We start from the raw sequence: 21,788 nt of genomic DNA, 5'->3' as shown, positions 1-21,788 counted from the left end.
CTCACCCCTCTTAACTGGCCCATTGCGGCTGCAAGTCATCATCTGCTTCAGTTTAATCGCAGAGCTAAAGGCATTCAGTTAGGTTAAAAACAAGGCTGACTTTGTCTGTTCAGGCCACATTCTGGTTTATATAAAAATTGACATCCATTGACAAGTTTGGTCTTGTTTTGAACCAGAGCCTCTGTGAACTAGTTCTATACCTGATATGTTCTGATCACCAAAGTTTCACCTGATATGACATGAATAAGTCCTGCTTTGTGTTATCGCCACTGCCATCTTGACTGTGCGCCAGCTTTGATAGCTGTTGTGTCTGTTAAGTTAGATAGTGCTTTCCATAGCGGTGCCCTCTGTTTAGACTAGGTTATGGTTTGGTTTAGATTAGGTTATGGTTAGGTTTAGATTAGGTTATAGTTAGTTGTAGCAGATATCAGAGATGTCAGTTGTCCTTTTTCTGGCTGCTCCCTTCCGGGGTCGCCACAGCAGATGATCCGCTTGTAGATTTTGGCGTTAGTTTTTTACACCAGATGCCCTTCCTGACGCAACCCTCACCCATTTTTGGTAGCCGGGACTGGGAGGGAGTCGAACCCGGGTACCCCAGGCCGATGGCATGCGCAATTATCCACTGCGCTGGCCGGGTTATATCAGAGATGTCAGTACAATGGTTAAATTCCACCACTGATACACAAACATAAGACAAAGCAACAAAGCATTTGTTGCAATATCTTACTTACAAATTTTTTGGAAAACTTTCCAAGCACAGTAGTATTTAATGCTGTCTTAACTCAAGCCCCAGTTTGTGCCTCTCATGTATTATATTTGAGTCACAGAGCTAAGCACCAGTTTTTGGGAACAATAAATATTTATTGATTTTTTTATTCTAAAACCCAAAAGGGGTTCAAATGTTCACTTGGTAACTTAAATAAAACAACTTTTTGTCATATTTGCTGAAACAGTCACTATATTTTGACAACAGGACATAAGACTGAGTTATCTGTGAAGAAAATCAGCTTCATCCTAGTGTAATTTATAGGAATCTACCGTGCATGAAGGAAAACAACCAGTCGGCATTAGAGATGGCTGAGATACAACCACCAGCAATGAAAAAACATGTTATTTCTAGCTATGTGGTGTTCAGTTCATGTTTTGTTCCTGTTCCGGTGTCACACAGGGGGCAGAAGCATTGTGAAGCACCATGATATGATGATTCTCGGGCTAGCAGCACCCAGGCAGAAGTGCATTTCTCCACATCGGTCATCAAGCTATACTGCTCCTCTTTTCCAATGACACACAGAGCTGAGCCCAAACTAGGGCTGTCTTAATATGATACATACATCTTAGCAAACATCTTAGTATGATACATACATAAACAGTCAGACTCAATTACTTAATATATATTTATGATTCCCAGCCCTAGTTGTGCGTTGTGTTGCAGTGGCAACAGTAATCTTGCAAACTTATTCATTGGTGATGTGTGAGACTGGGGAGGCGTTTGTGTGTTGAGCTGTGGTTTGTTTTCAAAACTGGGAAGAACATCGTAAGAATAGTAGAAGGGCTTTCATGGCACATCTCCATACCTGAGTGCTTGTGGCTGAGAGGTAAAAAGGTATTAAAAAGCCTGCCACTTAAACACAACGTGGAACTATTAAGGAGGAGATGTTCTTCAATAGTGACGCTGCTTTTGGTTTTGTACAGCTGCTGTGATGGAAGCTTTTCACTATGTCAGGAAGTGAGATGCAGTGGTGTGAGATTAACCTATTGTGTTTAGTAGCATCAGCAGAGACTGAGCTGAGGCTGCTGATCACAGTCACCACATACATTTGGTAGTTTAACGTTCGGCAGAAATAACATCACCAACAGACACTTTCGTTTCTCATGGCCGAAACAGCTGTGTGAGCAGAACAAAAGTTCAACCTTATCTGTGAATCTGAACACATTAGCTGTGAATTTGTGTCCTTTTTTGTGGTGCATCTTGCATTGTATTTGTCAGATGTACATTTATATCAATGAAGATGCATCGTTTGAAAAAAATAACTTGTTGCTGCATTTGTGGTTTGGTGATTGAACTATTTTTTGCTCTCTTGCAGGACGATAGTGCCATGGAAAGTCTTCCGACAGTGCCTTCACGAAGTGCATCCCATCAGCTCAGGCCTGGAGGCTATGGCTCTCAAAAGCACCATAGATCTCACCTGCAACGACTATATTTCTGTCTTTGAGTTCGACATTTTCACACGCCTTTTCCAGGTTGGTCAAGTTTCAAACATGTCAATCAAATAATTTTTACACATATGACACATCACACTTTACCGTTGGTTTATATTGTATGTGTCATGTCAGTGCTCATAACCCATTATAGAATACTGGATATGGCACTCTTAATGAGCTAAATATAAATAGCAGATTGCATTTATGTATTATACGTAAAGCAATTTTCCAATCAAAATATGCTTTTAAAGAACTTCTAACATGCAAATGTAAAACATAAAACACCATAGCCTCCATCAACTTTACTTACCCACTGCACAACAAGCAAAATGATCACAACGCTTGATGTTCTCATAAAACACTTTGCTCAAAGCAGGAGAGGAAGGGTTTCCAGACTTTACAAAAGCCAACAGGTGTCCTAGCTTAGCCGCTAGTGTGATGTGCCATAACATTTTCCACCCATTTACAGAGTAGTGATCCACTGAATCAACACTAACCTTTGTGCCAAGATCAGATGTGTACTTATGTGAAAAAGTCTGGAGGAGCTACTCCAAATCACAAATATTAGAAATTGTTTTAAAGATGGCAGAGCAAGATCTCTAAATGTGATAGTGGCATCATCTTAATGGCAGTGGGAGTAGGTCATATCTGATCCTGGCTTCATCTCACCCACTGTACTTTTGCTGAAATGCAGACTTTAATAAGTATAGTCTGTAGTAAACTATTTCTTATGCATATGGATGCTGAGTGGAAGTATTTAGCCCATTGCTAAGAGAATGGGGGGAGAATTTAACTGAATAATTTAGATATGAGGCGTTGCTGCAGAGGGTTCCAGCCAAAAAACTCTTCTACTGCATGTTGGGGCAGATGGGGAGGAAGTATAAGGTTTTTAAACTGCAAACCTGAAGTTATCTGGAAAAAATGTATTTACTTTTTACAGAAAAGATGAAATCAAGATCCCTTCCACATTCCTAGAAGATAGTTTGAAGGCATAATTTAGAAGAAGAGGGACTAACTGTAATTGGCAGTGGGGGCAGTGCCTGTTTGTACTTGAACCACTGGTTCAGTACTGTTGTAAAAATCTGACCTGCCCAAAAAAATCACTTTGTAGATGTTGTGATGTTTGTTTTAAGGAGCAGAAGTCATGTTTGAACATATGCAGACGCACAACAAAGATGGCTTTTTAGCTTCCATTTACCTCACATCAAAATACACACTGGCCGGAGCAGTGTGGTATAGCAGCATATGCACAATCAAAACTGCTTTTAAGGGTTTTACAGTAGTCAACAGCATAGGAGCAAAATGTAGAAAATCTGCGTTGTGTTTGATGTTTTTGTTTCTATTTTTGTGCTTGTTTGAGGTTTTTGGATTTGTGTGGCTTTAGATCCCTCCGGTTGACAGATTACTGGTCCATGTGGCCTCAAGATGGTGTGTAGGCGGTGGGGCCATAAAGCAATGTTCTACTTTGGCAGATGCTTAGTACTTTGCATGCTTACTCTGAACATGAAGAATGAGACCGAGTACTTGACAAAGGATTTTGTCAGGATCACGATCACAATCACAATAGTTGTGTGTAGTTGTTTATCAGGTTATTAAGCAAAAAAAAACCTGTTTTGACCTGTAGAGCAAAATGTTTTAGTAAAGCAAATATAATTGTTAGTAGGAGTTGCCATTGACTGACTGTGGGCTGGGAAGCAGTCCCTTGTGGTCAGCCTTATGCCCCAGGTCTGGTTGAATCACTGATTGGGAATGACGGTGGGAGACGGGGGAGGGATAAGAGGGCCCATGTGAAGGTGTGAGTGACTGGGGTGAACAAAGAGAAACATGTGCCAAACTCAAGTGGTAAGGCCTTGCTCCATTGCCTCCATTGCAGCCCAAAGGCCGGTAATTCCACAATGGAGGTGAATGTTGGCAGTTGGTACCATGTGGAACCAACTGGCAGACCCACTGAAGCCCTACAAGCACAGTACCCCTCAGATTTATGCACTTAATTCAGGGATCTGATGTAAACAGCTTATCTGACAATGCCAGTGTTCCTTTTCTGATAGTTTCTCAACATGACTTATGCTGAAAATATGAAAAATGAATGAACAATTGATAGTAATCTGTTTTATCAAAACAACCTTGGGTGGTGTATTTCAGCCGTGGGGATCGATTCTGAGGAACTGGAATTTCCTGGCAGTGACACACCCCGGCTACATGGCCTTCCTTACCTATGATGAGGTTAAGGCCCGACTGCACAAGTACATCAACAAGCCTGGCAGGTATGGTAAATGTGTGGGTGTATTTAGTGTACCCAGAGACTTCCATTTCAATGTACAAATGTATTGTATTTCTCTATAACATATACATAGTCATGACAAAATGAGCAACACACAGTTAAAGTTTAAAGAAAAAACATTATTATTTTATTAAAGATAGAGACTAGTTTGAGAATGGTGTTTTCTCCAATGTTGATTTACACTTGATGTACTGTGAAAAGCAGCAGAAAACATCAAACCATCAATGGATTGTATGGGCCTTATAATTAGATGCAAATAGGATCAACAGGACTGTGGACACAAAAAAACCCAAAACCATGTATGTTGCTATGACAACGTACAAAAGTGGCACGCAGTGTTAAGGTAACAGAGGAAACAGGAGCTCACTGGTTCATTTGTGTAAATCTGGTCCAGACCACAATCCGACGTCATCCAGCAAGGATGCAGTTGCCAGATGCAGTGGCCAATCAAATATGTGCGAGCGCACATTTGTTATCTGTTACTTTGTAATGTGAATGCTGTATTTCTACTGTTTTGCCACTGTGATAGCTTTCCAGAGTTGTAAAATCCTGTCTCATAGAACTACAAACCTCCAAGCAGGGTTTTTAGGTCTGATAAGCCTTCAGACACATGAATCTGCTACTCAAACTGGACACTCCGGATGGTATGTCATGTATCTCTGGTACCTGAAGCAACAGCGCTGTTTTCTGTCTGAACGTTTGCGTCAGAATAATGTGAACACGTTCAAATGAGCCACACTGTCATCCGTGAGGGATTTGCCATTGCTTTCCAACACTGTAGTGGGACCTGAATCAACCAAATCATCGAACCAATCAAACCAAAAACCAATCATCGAAATCAAATCAACTTTAATTAGATGAACAACATTGGAGCAATTGTTGGCTTGACTGCCAATCAGATTTGATTGACAGTGGTGTCTTACTGGCAACATATACAATCAACCCACAACTGTCATCAGACTCTCATTTGATTAGAGTCATGAGAGAAATATCTCATTAACCAAACTTGATCTTCAGAAGATAATCCTGTGCTCGGATCTTTTATTAGCTGTGGCTTGGAAGCGGATTGAGAAAATCCTTTTAATTCATGAGGGTTGGACTTGTAATAACCTTCTGCTGCCTCTTTGACAAGCCAAGAAGTCAAGATTCGTTTACCCTTTAATCATCTGAATTCCTCCCAATGGTCATTTGCAGTTTCCCGTTGTTATCTGTGTGCCGACCCACGGCCAGGTCCGGAGGTCGACACGCTGCTTCAGGATCCAATTTTCATGGATATAACCATTGATCTCCTCAGCCTGCACATATGCTCATGAATATTAACAACAGTGGTCATTGTCGTAAGCAGCCTTAGAGCTAAGCCTCAAAGGCAATGGATATCAGCCGGAATGTTTATGAATTTCCATTTGGGATTATATATGTCATCAACAGGTCATGCTTTGCAGTCACACCTCTGAGCCTCAGTCTGAACAACCCTCCCAAAGCTCCTTATTCTTGTTATATGTATTTTTAAAACACATCCCATCTTAGTTTTAAAGCTTATGATAGCAGCAGGGTGAATATGGCCCCTAAACACAAAACAGCTAGTGGTGATGAAAGCAGTAGAATTATGAAAAAAATGAGAAACTTGTCTGATGCCAGGTAAAGACATTTAAGTATTAAGTACACTATTATCTACGTGAAAAGTAATTTGAGAATAGAGATCTGTGTGGAAAAAAAAGTCTTTATAATATGGTTTATATGTTAGCTCCTATTATCAAACCAATATTATTTGTAAGAAAAAGCATGCAGGTGGATGCCGTCTGCAAACAGCATGTAACTCTCTTTGAGCTGGCAACTCCAAATTCATTTGCATCACTGCATCCTCATAGAAAAAAAACAGATATTATCGCAAAAAAAGGTTGTGTGACCAGTGTTTGTGTGTTTGTGTATAGCAGAAGCCCACGTACTGGTCTCCGAAATGAATACTGACAAGCTGTGTTTGGTGTTGTGCCAATCTTGAGGGGTTTTTTTCCTACATGTGGCCAAGTTCCTGGCGGGAGGAAGAGAGTAGTTTGAGAAAATACCTAACAACAGTGCTAATTTATTACAAGCAGCTCATATAGCCTTGAGCTGAGCCATGCACGCCCTGTGATTAGCCGGGCTTGCGTGGCAGCATGGTACAGCAGCGCAGATAATGACAGGACAGAAAACGTGTGTTTGTGTGTGTATGTGTGTGTGTACCATGTATTACTCATGTTGCGGAGACATAAATGTGTTTACACAGTCACAGTGTGGGGACTTGCCTTCCTTTTGGGGACCAAATGCCAGCCCCCATATTGTAAATCATTAGATTTGAAGGAGAAAACTTGCTTTAAGGTTGGGGCAGGGTTAGATTTAGGCATGTGTGTGTGGGTAAGTGAGCATGGAAATGTAATGCCCAAACACGCTATCACCTAAAGTCTGTCTAACATGTGATCTGGAGATGCATTTGTCCTAAAGAGGGCTCTTATCCATCTTTGTCGCTGCAGAATGTGGTGGTAGCCATGCAAGTTGAATTTTGACCAATTTTGAGACCAAAAATCTCACATTTGGACTCATCAGACCAAAGTACAGATTTCCACTGGTCTAATGTCCATTCCTTGTGTTTCTTGGCCCAAGAAACTCTTGATCTTCCTCAGTAGTGGCTTCTTTCCAGCAGTTCGACCACGAAAGCCTGATTCACGGTCTCCTCTGAACAGTTGATGTTGAGATGTGTCTGTAACTTGAACTCTGTGAAGCATTTCTGTGGGCTCTAATCTGAGGTGCTGTTAATTTGTGGTTTCTCAGACTCTACACTCTACACTAGAAGAATCTAGAATTTAAAACACACTGAAGTGTTTACTGCATAATTCCATGTGTTCCTTCATAGTTTTGATGTCTTCAACATTAATCTACAATGTAGAAAACAATAAACATAAAGAAAAACCATTGAATGAGAAGGTGTGTCCAAAGTTTTGACTGGTTCTGTATGTTAACAAGTAGCTTGTTTAGGATATAGATAAGGATGTTATGCCATCAACTAGTGTATTGCTTTACTATCATTATTTAAAGTTTGTTGTGCATGCCATGCACTTGTATCCTCTTTCTCTTAAACAGTTACATCTTCAGACTGAGTTGCACACGTCTGGGCCAGTGGGCCATTGGCTACGTGACCAATGACGGCAACATCCTGCAGACTATCCCCCACAACAAACCGCTGTTCCAGGCCCTCATCGATGGCTACAGGGAGGGCTTGTACGTAACCTATCACACACTCTCTCCCACTCTCTCCCTCTCTGGTGTGCTCTTTGTTTGTATATTGATCAGTTGTTCTAAACCCTCCTCTGTGTACACTCTGGAAACAAATGAGAAATGATCAACTGCTTCAGTTTAGTCACATCTGATTTGCACACACGTCTCTTGGCAGACCAGATTGCAGTGCCTCTTCCTAGATGAAACAACTTGCTTTTTTACTACAGACAGAGAAGAGGGTGTATGTGAGCCTGCAGTTGTTCTGCAAGACCATCTGTTTCTACCATACCTGATAGTCTGACAGGCCCCCAGACAAATCAAACATGCTTTCCTCCATCTAGTGGGTGGCAGCTCACTTCCCTCAACCATCAGTTGCAGCTGGCTGAGGCTGTTCAAGCAGTGCTGTGTCATTTCCTCTGAACCCGGGAGGGTGGGGGGGCGAGCAACTCTGATTTTGATCAAACAGGGAGACCCCAGCAACTGTGGGGGAAGTAAAGTTCCCATCAGTCACTCTTTCAGATGTCAATCACTGTGGTTATACCCAGACTTGTAAGTACTGAATTCATTTGCAGAGCTGACTTCAGGTGGAAAATAGATCTTAGATTTCACTTTCCATTCCATGCAGAGATATTACTAACTCACCCATTTGATTCAAGAATACAAGAAAATGTTCATAACTAATGTTTTGTTTCAGTCAGGAATCTGGATTAATTAAAGTCTCTGCAAAGCATTTAAATAAAGTAAAATTACTGCCACAATTACATGTGTAGAATAGAGTAGAATATATAGATATTACGATAAAGACATAAATATAGACATACAAATCAAATCCCTTTAGTGCAGTTTATTAAATGCATACTTGATGCTGCATTCATGTGCTCCTTGGATGGTCCCATTTCCCGAGTTGGGAAGTCATTCTTCTGATGTTTGTCCATCCATGAGCTTTTCAGACGTTATATGGAACCATTGACGCGCAAAGGTTGTATTTTATTGCTCAGTGTGTAAGCAACATGTCAGTGTGAGCGGACCGTGATAACTTGCTGGAAGACATGACAAACAAAGTGTGACTTTGACAAATATCTTGCTCTGTGTTTCTAACTGTAAATGTTTTTTCATCAACAGCTACTTGTTCCCTGATGGTCGCAGTTACAATCCAGACCTGACTGGTTTATGTGAGCCAACGCCTCATGATCACATCAAAGTGACACAAGTGGGTTTGTGTGTGTGTCTGAAAACATGCCTCATCTGGTAGAACAAAGTATTGTTCATGGTTGCCACTGGTCATGGAATTTCTTAGCCTCACAAAACCCGAATACATTATTTGACCTCAGTCCTCCTCATGACATTTAAAGTAAGTGTGGAAAATGTTCACAGAGAAGAGACTTAACCTGATCAAATGCATCACAGAGCACTCAGTGAGCTGTTGACCTGTTCTTAAAAGATGGAATGAAGTGTTATTAGATGAAGTAGTTAGTATGACTTTTTGTGTGTCTCAGATGTATTCAGAAACTGACTTTAATCCTTAGTGAGGCTGAAACTTGAGTGTTAAAATGACCAGTGAGAGCACCGCCTGCAGTCATCCAATCAGGTGTACTGTACAATGTTGTCTGAGTGGCGGAGGGAAGTCATTTGTACAGCCTACTACTAGATGCGTCCTGAGCACATTTTTATTGGCTTGACTTGGTAATAATGTATGAAGAGAAAATCATAGGCTAGTGTTGTGTGGCAGGGAATTTCGGACATGAAGATATTTTGAGATGTGTGTTCCAAACAGGAGAAGTCGGTGAATGTTAGGAGATTTTACAGTTGAGTGACATATAAAGTGTTTGTCTTGAGATTTGTTTACAGAGATTTGACTCTGACTGAGATGAAAAATAGGCCATTCAGCCCCTTAGACAACATGATGACCATGACAGCTTAAGATCATGGAATAGCAATGAGAGGTTTTAACATTAGGGCCATGATCCCATGCTTGTATTCTTTATGTGTGTGTGCCTGTATGTGTTTGTGTCTCTTCTCATATATATTTGATACACGCACCACCTGATGACTAACAGAACTTTGCTCTGCCTGACCAGGAGCAGTATGAGCTGTACTGTGAAATGGGCTCCACCTTCCAGCTCTGTAAGATCTGCGCTGAGAACGACAAAGACGTCAAGATCGAACCTTGCGGTCACCTTATGTGCACCTCCTGTCTTACGGCCTGGCAGGTACAGTGACAAACCATACTGCATGAACTAATCCAATCTTTGTGCACAATATTCTTTTGTGCGCAAAGGTTTGTAAGATCTGAACATTTTAACACTAGCAGTATTGAAGAGTTAACTGGTGTATTTTTTAGATTAGGATGTAGGAATGAATCTAGTTTGAAGATTAAGAAGCATTTGGATGTAAGTAAGAAAAGACTACTAAATAATAGAAGTCACTTTCAGCCTCCAGTGCAGGATACATGATGAAACCTCCACCCCCTCCCTCCCAGACTTCCTCCCTGTGTCCTTGCATCTGTCCTAATCAAATTTCCACATACCAGTCAGTGGCGGAAGTGAAAACTGAGAGATTTTGTGCACACAGTGTATTTCAGTGTTTCTGTATGTTTCTCTGCTTCCTGCTGTGAGCTGCTCTTTGTAATGTGTGTATCCAGTAGCACGCTGTCCTGGACTGCTGTCTTCATTGTGCTTGTGCACTTGTTTGTGGAACAGAAGCTTAATTACCTTCCACAAATAAGTCATTCCAGTCCAGAGACTCCCTCCTTTCTCCCTCTCCACCCCTGTCTTTCATAACCCCCCCCCCCCCCTCCATCATGTGCAGGGAACGTTTGTGTTGCAGCCACAGAGAGATGGCTCTCCAGACATGTATAAGTGCTGCACTGACCCTGATGTTATTGATCTCTGGCAGGGACACACACACACACACACACACACACACACACACACACACACACACACACACACACACACACACACATACACACACTGCAGGCCTGGACACAAGCCCAATAACCTGTCCTGCAATAGCAATTCTGTATCAAGGTTATTTTTTAGTTGGCTAAAAGAATTTTTGCTCTAACTGTCGAGAGGATCCCCAGACAGCAAACACATTAGGACTCATTCAGTGTTGAATATAGATGGATTCTGTGTTTTAAGTGGAATAGTTTAAACCAGAGACCAACAGCAAATCTTAGATTATTTCTACTTGTTGTATTACAGTTTGATATTTTTACACAAGTAAACTGTACCTCAGTGTTGCTCACCAGATATCTACTTTAGATGTTGGCAGTGGAGCTTTTGCGAGGGAGGACGTAGAAGATGATTCACAGAACAATGAGTGCAAGTTTTAGAAGTCGCTTTGTTTTTCAGTCAGAACTTTAATCATTTCCTTTTTCTCATGAGCCTTTTGTTTGTGAGTAAGAACCGAAGAATCGATGTTTAAATGAGCAAACAATGAAACGCATTTTATACGCCTTTTATGTTTTACTAACCAAAGGGTTGTTGAAGACTTTTGATGATAATCAAGTCTCTCCAGTAGCCTCTGTGATAATGCAGTCTGTGCCTATTGTCACAAGTAGTCCTCAGTGGTATTTTGTTGAGTTTTTGTTTAAAACTCAAATTAAAGCAAAACGTCTCAGGATACCTGCCTTGAATCAAATGTTTTTTGTTTAAGTTATTACAGCAATGAATTACTATAGGGCCTGAAAAGTTCAAGGGTCCTTGACATGAAACGTCTTGGTAAACCCCGATTAAGTGGCTTTTTGGAGCACACACACTACTCCGCTGCTGCTCTCACCTCAAGGGGTTCAGTTTCATGGCCGCAAAGATAAAAAGCTTTTTCCTGGGAGGCTTTACTCTGAACATAGCTGTAGGTTGAGCAAATGAGCAAATCATTCCAGAGCTCAGTCTGACATTCTGTAAACACCAGGATTTGGCAGAACCCACATTAATACCGTTTGTTTGTCATATTTCCTGTTATGACAGCTCTATTTGACCCCGCCTCCTCAACCTCAGTCAGTGACTGTGTGATGTATGTCAGGGTGTGTATATACTGAATATACACACCCACTGTAATGACACACATTGGTGAAACTGTGAGTTAGAGAGCGAGAGAGAGAGAGGGATCCTTCCCACCCTGTGACAGTGAATAACCCAGCACTGGCCTGCTCAGGTCTCAGTGGTGACTCAGTGGTGGTTCCCTGACTTTCCTCTCCCTCTGTGTATTAGTCAGCTGGGGTGGGACAGACGCACACTCTTCACCCCCAGCTGTATGCTGAATGATGATGTATGTGATTCCACATCCTGCTCTCTTTATTAACTATTTTTGATATGTGCAGAGTATGGGGGCATTTTCGAGGGTTCCCTTGTTCTAGTTATGAATTTATTAGGACTCTGTGCGCTGAGGATGGAGGAGGTGATTCAGAGGAGCTTTTCTGTGTCTGGTATTTACTGTAGGTTTCATCAGACGATAATCTGTGTATCTTACTAATGATTTACCCAGTGTTAGTAGGTTGTTGCAAGTTCTTTCCACTAAGTATAAAGTCAGTATGCTTAGAGACAGTACTTTTTACTGTGAATTTTGTTTATTAAGATTAAGATTTACAGGCTACACCTGTTGGAAGCTGCTCTCCATCTTTATATTTACGATGGATAAACAACAACAACAGAAGGAAGCAGGGCTACATTCTAAAGTGTGTCTTACCTGCATTGTCTCTTTCAGCTCATTTCACCATTTTTACAATCAATTTATGAAAGAAGCATAGACTGTATAGAAGAGGTGAACGAAACCACAATGTCGTCAGCCACTGGTTTGTGGAGCGCTGTTTTGAGCCCTTCGGGGGCTTTTGTACATCTCCCACTCATATCACTTTCATTTTTCACACAGTTCTGTTAAATGGTACTCAGAATAGAAGGTATAATCTCTAACATGGGTTTTTCTCTTTCAGCCTTCTCTCTCGCTCACTTTCTAAGTTTGAACAACAACCTAAACTCAATGTTAGCTAATGCTCAAACACATCAATCTATATCAGTGTTTAGGAAAAAAGATTCAGCAGACTATTTTCATTCAACTTTTGATACATTAATAACAAGCTCTTCACTAAAGACATGCTCAGTGGAAAGCACACCGCTGATTTCAGGTGCAATGGTCAATGAATATTTTTAGCAGCAATAGGCAAACTCCAAGTGAAACGATGACACTCCAGCAGTCTGATGGCAGTAAATGTTTCACTTTCCATAATCACTGCGCCGTCCGGTGGACAGATGAAGCATTGCAGCTGGTTTCTACACATTCTGCTCAGGGGCATTACGTGCTACGGGTGGTGCTACATTTACATACAGTACCATCACATAGCAATTAGGTTCAGAGCAGGCTTTAGCCATGGATCAATTTGAGTGCTGTCATGGTCTAGCCGGCAATTTTAGATGGCTACTGCTGTATAATGTGAAAGGTGTCACTCTTACCCCACAGAGAATAATCATCCCCTCAGCTCTACTGAGTATTTGAGCATCTCTCAGCTTATCGTTTTGGTTTATGCAGCCCACAGCCTAACTTTTCTGGTTCAGTCTCATCACTCTCATAGGGATTGTTTCCAGCAGCAGCAGCAGGAACCTGTTTTCAGCTCTGAACCCACTGTACACGACCAGCTCAGCAGCTGACGGCAGTCAGACACAGTTAGCCACTAGTTGGTAATCAAAGTTGAGCATTTAGCAGATAAACCTTTTTTTATTTCAGGAGATAGTTTGAGACCAAACCAGATATTGGAACACAAACTGTTTGTGAACACATTTGCCATATCAACTTCATAAAGGATGATTTGTCAGTGTTGTTCTTACAGTTTGGTTCCCTCCCTCCAAGTTACCAAAATAATCAGTTGATGCAGGTTTAATCTTTAGACAGCGAAGTTTCATGTACAAGTTTGCAACTGACTGTATTTTATAATGTTAGTACTTGCCACACTGGTTATATGTAAACTAGCCATCTAAAATAACCCTCACTCCTCATCCAGATTTTGACTAGTTTAAACCTCAGTGTCTAAACTTAATAATAAATAAATACATGTGGGAAGGATGAGTATATCAACTCACTGTTTTTTAATTTAAAGTGCCATTTTCTGTCTGTTTCAGAACAAAGGTAAAAGCTGGGAAGCCTTTTTCTCCGTTTCACCGTGACAGAAGTTCAGGAGCAGTTCGCCTTAGTCTGTTACTTCAGTCGTGTCTTTTGCTGAACAGTATAGTTTCCTGAGTGTCTGTGACCATCACACCATCTCCTCCCTCTTCTGGGCTCCTTTCCTGTTAGCCTCCCACTCCTTCCCTTCTCCACCCACTCTAATTAGGATTAAGTTTCAAACATGCCTTTGGTGTGTCCCCAGCCAAGTCCCCAACCATATGGCCGCCACAAATGCAGCTTTGTTCTCTGTAAATATTGTCTGCCTTTGATTGCAGCCCCTGAGTCAGTGAAGAGGGATGCACTGAAAACCAAAACCTCTTTTATTCTCTTATTTATGACCCCTGTTCAACAGGGGCTGCCATGTGGAAGATGTACATGTGGCCAATGAATGTTGTCAAGTTGCAAAACAGTTTTCCCTGAAGAGGATCTACACAAGCATATGTCCAGTCGACTTTACTAGAAATCTTTTCATGAATGGGGGGAAGATGGGGTGAGACGTAGGTTCGTAGTGAGGCACATAACCTTAACCATGTGTATCCCAGCTGTGTGCAGCAACAGCTCAACAGTCCAAGTGATTCCTCATGTTCCCAAAACATTACACTGACAAAACCATGCTCATCAGATCATTAGATTTAGAAATGCCTGTGTGGTACAAATGCCAGGGCTACACCTGTGTCTGCTCATGTTAGTGGTCTTATATCTAATGTGGTGTAAGCTCTGTGTCTTATCTGTTCCAGGAATCGGATGGTCAGGGTTGCCCGTTCTGTCGTTGTGAGATCAAAGGCACCGAACCCATAATTGTTGATCCCTTTGACCCACGAAATGAGGGCACCAAGTGCTTCTTCCTGGACCAGCACAGCTGCCCCATGCTGGAGCTGGATGATGAGGAAGACCGAGAGGACTTCCTGGTCATGAATGGACTGGCTAACATCAGGAAGGTAAAGACTTGTAGGACCAGCTGGTCACTGATCTGGTGATGAGTAGCTGAAAAGACTTGCCTTTTCTTTTAGTTGTTTGTAATAAAGACTCCAGGACCATATTTATCAACAGAAATCCAACATGTTAATAATACATGAATATAACAGGTAAATATGAGTGTATTTAAGAGATTGCTTACTTTCCTCAGCACTGTGCTGAGCGTCAGAACTCGCCCATGGTGTCTCCCAGCTCATCACCTGTCAGCCAACACAGAAAAGCCCATGGAGCAGACACCAGCCACTGTGTCCAGCACCTCAGCCTTCCCCCTGTTCCACCACGACTCGACCTAATCCAGAAGGGCGCCATCCGCTCCCCATCTGCCAGTCCCACCGGTTCGCCGAAGGTCAGTCACAGTACTCCCCTGATGTCATGAAAAACTGGTCACCTGTGTTTTCTTGTATATAATCACTAAAGTCACGTGTCAGTGCACTGTCACATAACTATTTAAACATTCAATGTTATATAAAAGTAAACTTGAGGAAGTGCTTTACTGGACGGCTTAATAGCAAGGATTATAAATACACGAGGAGGATGTGAACACAGGAAACATGATCAAAACAGTTACAGGCTAGAGGGAGAAAAAAGAGGTACACGACTTGAATAAACGAATAATAAAAGAAGATAGAGAAAAGTTGCACAAGGCCACAAATTACTTTGGTGGCCTCGAGTGGCAGCAAGCTATTCATGTTTGAATTTCTGAAGCATTTTATTGCCGACAAGTCATTTTGTGACAATTGTTCATTTCATTTTAGTGGCTGGTAGACATAAAAAATCTTTTCACACCAGGTACAGCCAAAGATAATAACAAAGTTTTACACTCCACTTGCACATTTCTCTGGCAGCTCTAGCATGCCACCAAGACCCTACTGAATGCCAAAAACGGGTGGAGAAAATCAGTAATTTCATCATTTTTATTTGCATGTACAATAGCTAGAAAATCTGGTGTTACTTCAAAGTTAGTCTTGAACTGTCTTCTGTCAGTGAACATACCGTATCTCTCCACCTTTAGTCTTCGCCAGGAATGTCCAGGAAGCAGGACAAGCCTCTCCCAGCCCCCCCTCCCCCCCAGAGGGACCCGCCCCCACCACCTCCGCCAGAGCGTCCTCCTCCCATCCCCCCAGAGTCACGCCACTCTTGGCTCCCCAGTTCCTCTACCTTGTCCTCTTCCATCTCATCTTCTACCGGAACGCTGTCAGACACTCAGTTGCCTCCTGAGACATGTTGTCCCAAAGACGGCCACTTTGCAGAGGCCCACAGGACTGGATCCGAACACCTGCTCCAGCTGGGACCCACCGGCCCCTCTCACCTGAACGGAAGACCACTCAGCTACCCGTCTACGGGCTTTGGGAGGTTACATCACAGAATGGAGGGGGCAGGAAACTCAGAGAGCTCTAAGGTAGGCACTAAATGTCAATTTGAACATTTAAGGCGCTCACTTGGGATAAGCACGGAAAAGCCTGTTTCCTTATTTCTTTTGTTTCCTTCTAGTGACATTCCAGTCATCCTCATTATTGAGTGGATTACTGTGCAATTTCATGCAGACATTCATGGTCTTTGAGAACTAGAACTGAACTGTCATTTTGCCCAGTACTTAAGTTGTCTAATAGTTTGGATGTGTCAACAATGGTCATTACAGCTGTGCAGTGCTGCTACTGTGACTGCACACACTTCTAGTACTATGTGTCCCATAATCTGTATTATACTCTTGAAAAGTGAGTCTGTGTACTCTCTGTGTGTATTCTCCCATAATGCAATACACAAAGGAAATGTGAGTTCCTCACAGCTGTAGATGGTGATAAAACAGCTTTGTTAACAGACCAGAGAACACAAACTTTACATCCTAGCAAAAACGTTTTGATACTTACTTTTAGTTTAATGTGTAGTGTCACACCAAAGTTACAGTTTGATTATCCAACTCCAACTTCCCGTTAGTTTGAAATGCTTCAGTGTGTTGTTTTTTATACTCTTTACTATGATGATCAGTATGTGGTAGGTCTTGTATAGAGTTAGTATGTAAACTGGATTTAAGACATTCCATTGGTTGTGTTGTTTACGTATGATCGCGGGGAGGGGCCACTGCTACCATCGTCTCAGGACCTGAACCCAGCAAAGTAGTTCTGAAGCAAAGTCCAATCCTGCTGTTATCATTTGTGTTCAGTGTGGCGGTCTCTTCAGAGAAACTGAGAGCTGATGACTGCTACACCTTTCAACAACGCAGTCATCCTGTTTAGGGGCAGCTATGAGATGAGGTATCACATCATCTAATGGGTTGGACTAGTTGTGCCTGAGTGGAATGTGAATTCTCATTCCTGAAGTTCTAATGCAAAATGTAGATGCCACATTACTGTCATTCACATTATGCAAATTAGCAAAAAATCTATCATAGCACATCACATCAGCAGACTTTACTGTTTTGTAGAGAAAGCTCAGTTGAATATATGTGTATTTCCAGTCACTGCCTCTTGTGTGGAGGTTTGAACCCTAATGAACAGAGGACAGCCGTTTTCCTTGCTGTAACTGCAGTATGTTTCCCGTCTGACAGCATGCACCAATCAGAGCACAAAGCTTAAAATGTGTCGCTGGTGTTAAATGCAATATGTTTGTCCTTTATGCTCAGTTTTACACCTCATGCACTTTACTGATTCATAGCATCCATCAGCAAATATTTATTCAAGTAGCTTTTATTCAAGCTTGTGACTGGACGTTTGTGGTCCACAGTCCCACTGGTGTTCTAAAGTGAGACCTATTATCACAGCCCACTTAACAACAGGTCTCCATGGCTGTTGGCCATTAGGTGAAGTAACTGGATGTCCATTTGTTTGTGTGTGTTTGTGTGTGTTGTGTTGTCAGAATCTTGAGTTTATATTCACTGATATTTCGTCGACCGTTAGAAAACAGCGACATATGCATTGGGCTTTGTTTATGAGCAGAGAGACAGTTGTATAAAGTTTAATGATTCATATGTTTTTACTGTTTGTTGATGCTGTATTCACAAGGGAGATTTGATTCCTCGAGTCCGGTCTGATTCAATTACTTGTGCATATAAAAATGTGAGAATAAAGGGCTTTTCTGACAGGCACTGTGTAGACAAGCAATGCAGCAGATGTTCCATTCTTCCAATGAGTTAGTACATTACTTTAATCTGATGGTAATCTATGCTAAATAATGAAACCTGATTTAACTCAAGCTCAGAAGGCCATTCATATTGCCTCAACATTTACTGGTGTGGAAACCAGAACACTGCTGAGCATCTGCATAATTTGCACACCTCACTCGCTCCCCCCTCAGAGACACTCTTTCATCAGGAAGTGCCTCAAGTCGCCTGTGAAGCACATTATCACCTTTCATGGGATTAATACTAATCTCCCAGAAGTCACATACTGTAGGATGTCTGTCACACAGTGCTGCGTTGCATTCCTTCTCAGCAGCACTGCTTTTACTGTACGTGACACAGAATACTGTATATACTATACATGTATATATCACAGATCTCTCAGAACTCATCCTGCTTGCAACACTAAAGCGCCTTTTATTTGAAATGTATGAGGTTTGATCAAAGTAAGTAATTCCCATGTAAATGCTTGTTTTGCGTCATTAACCCATACTTCCTTTATAGTGAGTTGCTTTGAAGCTCCAGTAAATGAATAAAATATTACGCTTTGTTGTAGACTTGCTGGATCTACTTTCAAAGTTGTGTCCTACGCGTGTTGTGTTTGTGTTTATTTCTCTTCATTATATTCGGCTGACGTTGACCTTTGTTGTTGCTTTGTGTTTTTTTAGAATTCTCCCCCCTTCCCATGTGTGCAGCCCAGCTGTAATGGTGTGCAGCTCAGTGATGAGTATGACATCCTTCCCTCACGGCAATCCCCAACACAGTGCACACTTACTGGTACCCACAAGTGAGTATCATGTATTATTATGAACACACACACATACACACACACAAAATGGGACTATTTATTTAGCGAGCTATGAATTAAGTTTCCCGGAATAACGGCTGGGCAGAAAAGATCACAGTGTGTGAAAACGTGCTTTTTCTCTGCACCCAAGCAGTAGTGACCTTTTTTATAGTTCCTCTGACAAGTATTGTATTTAAAATGAAAGTCTGTATGAATTATTAAATAAGCCTGTTCAACCATGGATCATGCATGACAGATCTTTTTGAGACTCAGCTATATCTAATTTCCCTTATTAGACTGTGTAAGGTTATCTGGCAGCAGATCTGTGTAGATCAATGTAGGAATAACCCAAAATAGCTGTGAGGTATGTAGTCTAATAGCAGACTGCGGGGCGAGCAGTAACAATCCAGTGTTTTACCTTATTTTTGATATAACTGAATTGATATAACAACCTAGTGAGTTTTCAGTAACATTCGGTTTAACACCAACCAGTTACCATAATCAATCAATCAATCTTTATTTATATAGCGCCAATTCATAACAGCGTTATCTCAAGACGCTTTACATGAAGAACAGGTCTAGACCAAACTCTTTAATTAGAGAGAGACCCAACGATTCAGGAATTCAAAATTAAGGATTCAAGAATCGTCACATGAGCAAGCATCAGATATTATATTGAGCAACAGTGGCAGGAAAAACTCCCCTTTAACAGGAAGAAACCTCGAACAGAACCAGGCTCAATGTGGGCGGCTTCTGTAGGGGTCCATGTTGGGTGGAGGTTGGACAGAGAGAGAGAGAGAGACAGAGAGAGAGAGAGAGAGAGAGAGAGAGAGAGAGAGAGAGAGGGACAACACAAACAGCAACCAACATAATCCTGTTGTCCTCTTAGATATTCCCTTTCGTCTAAAGTTCCATCTCCTAACCCTCATCTTTTCTTTTCTCTGTAGTTTCCTTTTCTCTGGACCTTCTACCAGTGAGGTCTAGTGGTCTTAGGGGGAGGTCCTGCTTAGAAACAGCTTAGAAAAATAATGTCTGACCGTCTTAGCCTTTTAGCTGCAGCCACAATTAGATGAGGTATTTCTGTGTGGCTGTACTGGAGGCAGCAGATAGAGCTGTCACAGATGAAGCCTGAGCTGAAAGGGGAAGCTCTGGTTTTACTGAAAACAGTTTAGTGCTGTAAAAGCACAACTGTGTAGATAGATACTATATTGATATGCACACACTTCCACAAATGACTGCAGCTGACTGCATTCTGAAAGCATATGTTATAGTCAAAGGATCATCACTCACACACGGCTTAGTTCACACGCTCATGATTAATATGTAACAGTGGTAATGGTGGGACGTTAGGATGTTTCATGTTACTGATTAGCCAAAGAAATCCCTGCTTTAATCATTACCCACAAAAGACACAACAGTTAGTGGACTTTGCAGCACACTAACATTATATTGGAACGCATGCAGTGGGTAAACCGAGCCAGCAGGGTGGAACCAGGTGACAGGTCGTGCTGCATATTTTCACATTACAGTAAACAGCATAACAAGTCTGAATGACCTGGGCCTGCAGGTCTTTCTTGTGGAACAATAAAGAGACTGAAGCAACGGTCAGTGTTCTGAGACCTTTATCTCTATCTTTGTGAGTCAATATAATTATGAATCATACTTATTTCATAAATGCTCCTCTACTACATGGCTTACAGTGCTTCCCAGACTCTTTAAAACCACGGCACACACAACACAACAAAAACAACAAACATTCGTGTGGACTGTTTTCTGCTAACCATAGCTTTGCCTAAAGATTTGTGTCAGAACTTTTCATCATCTAGGATAAAGGAAGTCAGCTATTTTAGGATATGCTGCTGTGCACATTGGAAGGTACATAGTTAACTTAAAATAAAAATGAATACAATTTGCAATGCCAATTGCCTTGATATAATTTATTCGTTTTCTATCCAGGTAAAATTAAATCACATTTCGGTGTACAAAGACAAAACAAATGTACTAAAATACAAAAAAGCTTATCAGCACTCCATTGGAACATGTGAACTTGTTGTTGTACATGAGTAGTCTCTTGATGCAGGGAGACATTAACGTCTGTGGGTCTGATTCTACAGACTAGACAGAACAAATGAATTCCTTGACCTGTGTTTTTCATGAATGTCAGGCATGAAAATGTCAGCTCACACATGCACACTCAGGAAAGGCACTACTGCACTGACTGCAAAGTGATGGATACCCTTGTCTCATAATGGAGCTGGAACAGTCAGTCCATTAATCATTTGAAAATCAAATAATCATTTGATTTACTTTTTAAGCAAAAATGCCCCAAAAGATGTGAGAAGTTGCGGCTTGGGCCTTTTTTACTTCATATGATTGTTAATTAAATATCTTACCAGACAAAACAAGACATTTGGAGACGTCACCTTGAGCTCCAGGAAACTGAGATAAACATTTTGACCAAGTAAAGAATAGATTTACCATTGTAATAATAAGATTTACTGATAATGAAAATAACTGTTAGTTGCAGCCCTGTCCCATTAGCAGCTAAAGCCAAAAACCAGAAGTGACTCTCGGTGGACAATCTGATTTCAGCGGTTTTGGTCAGTTCAAACTGCTTGAGACAGCATTTCATGAGCTCAGCTTCTGGGTCAGAGAGGATGTCGCCTTAACCAGAAGCTGTCAGCTATCATCCACTAAGTTGCAAAACTATAGTGAGCAGGGTTTTGTAGATGTTTTTGATATGTGTTGTTTATTGCTTCTGTTTTGACGATGCAATACGCAGTGTGATTAATGGAAATGTCACCTTGTTATTCACCATCTTCACAGGCCCTCCAACCCCTTCAGCAGTCCTGTGGTAGAACGGCAGCGGGGAGTGATGGACAGGGGGGAAGACGACTATCAGATCCCTTCATCCAACCTGTGTCTGAGTCAGGCTCCCATCTGCATCTCTGTGCCCAGCAGGTACTCGCCTTCTCTCAGTGTATTATTGTTACCATGGTGATATGGCACTGATGGTTCCATTA

The 21,788-nt window shown here is 41.6% G+C and overlaps 1 protein-coding gene across 1 annotated transcript in view; it reads left to right on the top strand.

The window, feature by feature from the left end:
• The window catches only part of cblb (Cbl proto-oncogene B, E3 ubiquitin protein ligase), a 55,614-nt gene that overhangs the window by 27,426 nt on the left and 6,400 nt on the right, over nt 1-21,788 (top strand). The window contains exons 5-14 of the mRNA XM_070844170.1: nt 2,085-2,241; nt 4,345-4,466; nt 7,598-7,735; nt 8,855-8,942; nt 9,811-9,942; nt 14,626-14,826; nt 15,015-15,209; nt 15,876-16,262; nt 18,647-18,765; nt 21,592-21,726. Coding sequence (XP_070700271.1) covers nt 2,085-2,241; nt 4,345-4,466; nt 7,598-7,735; nt 8,855-8,942; nt 9,811-9,942; nt 14,626-14,826; nt 15,015-15,209; nt 15,876-16,262; nt 18,647-18,765; nt 21,592-21,726 — 1,674 coding nt within the window. The remainder of the gene's footprint in view (nt 1-2,084; nt 2,242-4,344; nt 4,467-7,597; nt 7,736-8,854; nt 8,943-9,810; nt 9,943-14,625; nt 14,827-15,014; nt 15,210-15,875; nt 16,263-18,646; nt 18,766-21,591; nt 21,727-21,788) is intronic.

Source organism: Pempheris klunzingeri, chromosome 14 (assembly GCF_042242105.1).
Source record: "Pempheris klunzingeri isolate RE-2024b chromosome 14, fPemKlu1.hap1, whole genome shotgun sequence".
NCBI lineage: Eukaryota > Metazoa > Chordata > Actinopteri > Acropomatiformes > Pempheridae > Pempheris > Pempheris klunzingeri.
Note: the sequence above shows the minus strand (reverse complement) of the source record. Positions and strands in the feature narration are given on the sequence as shown.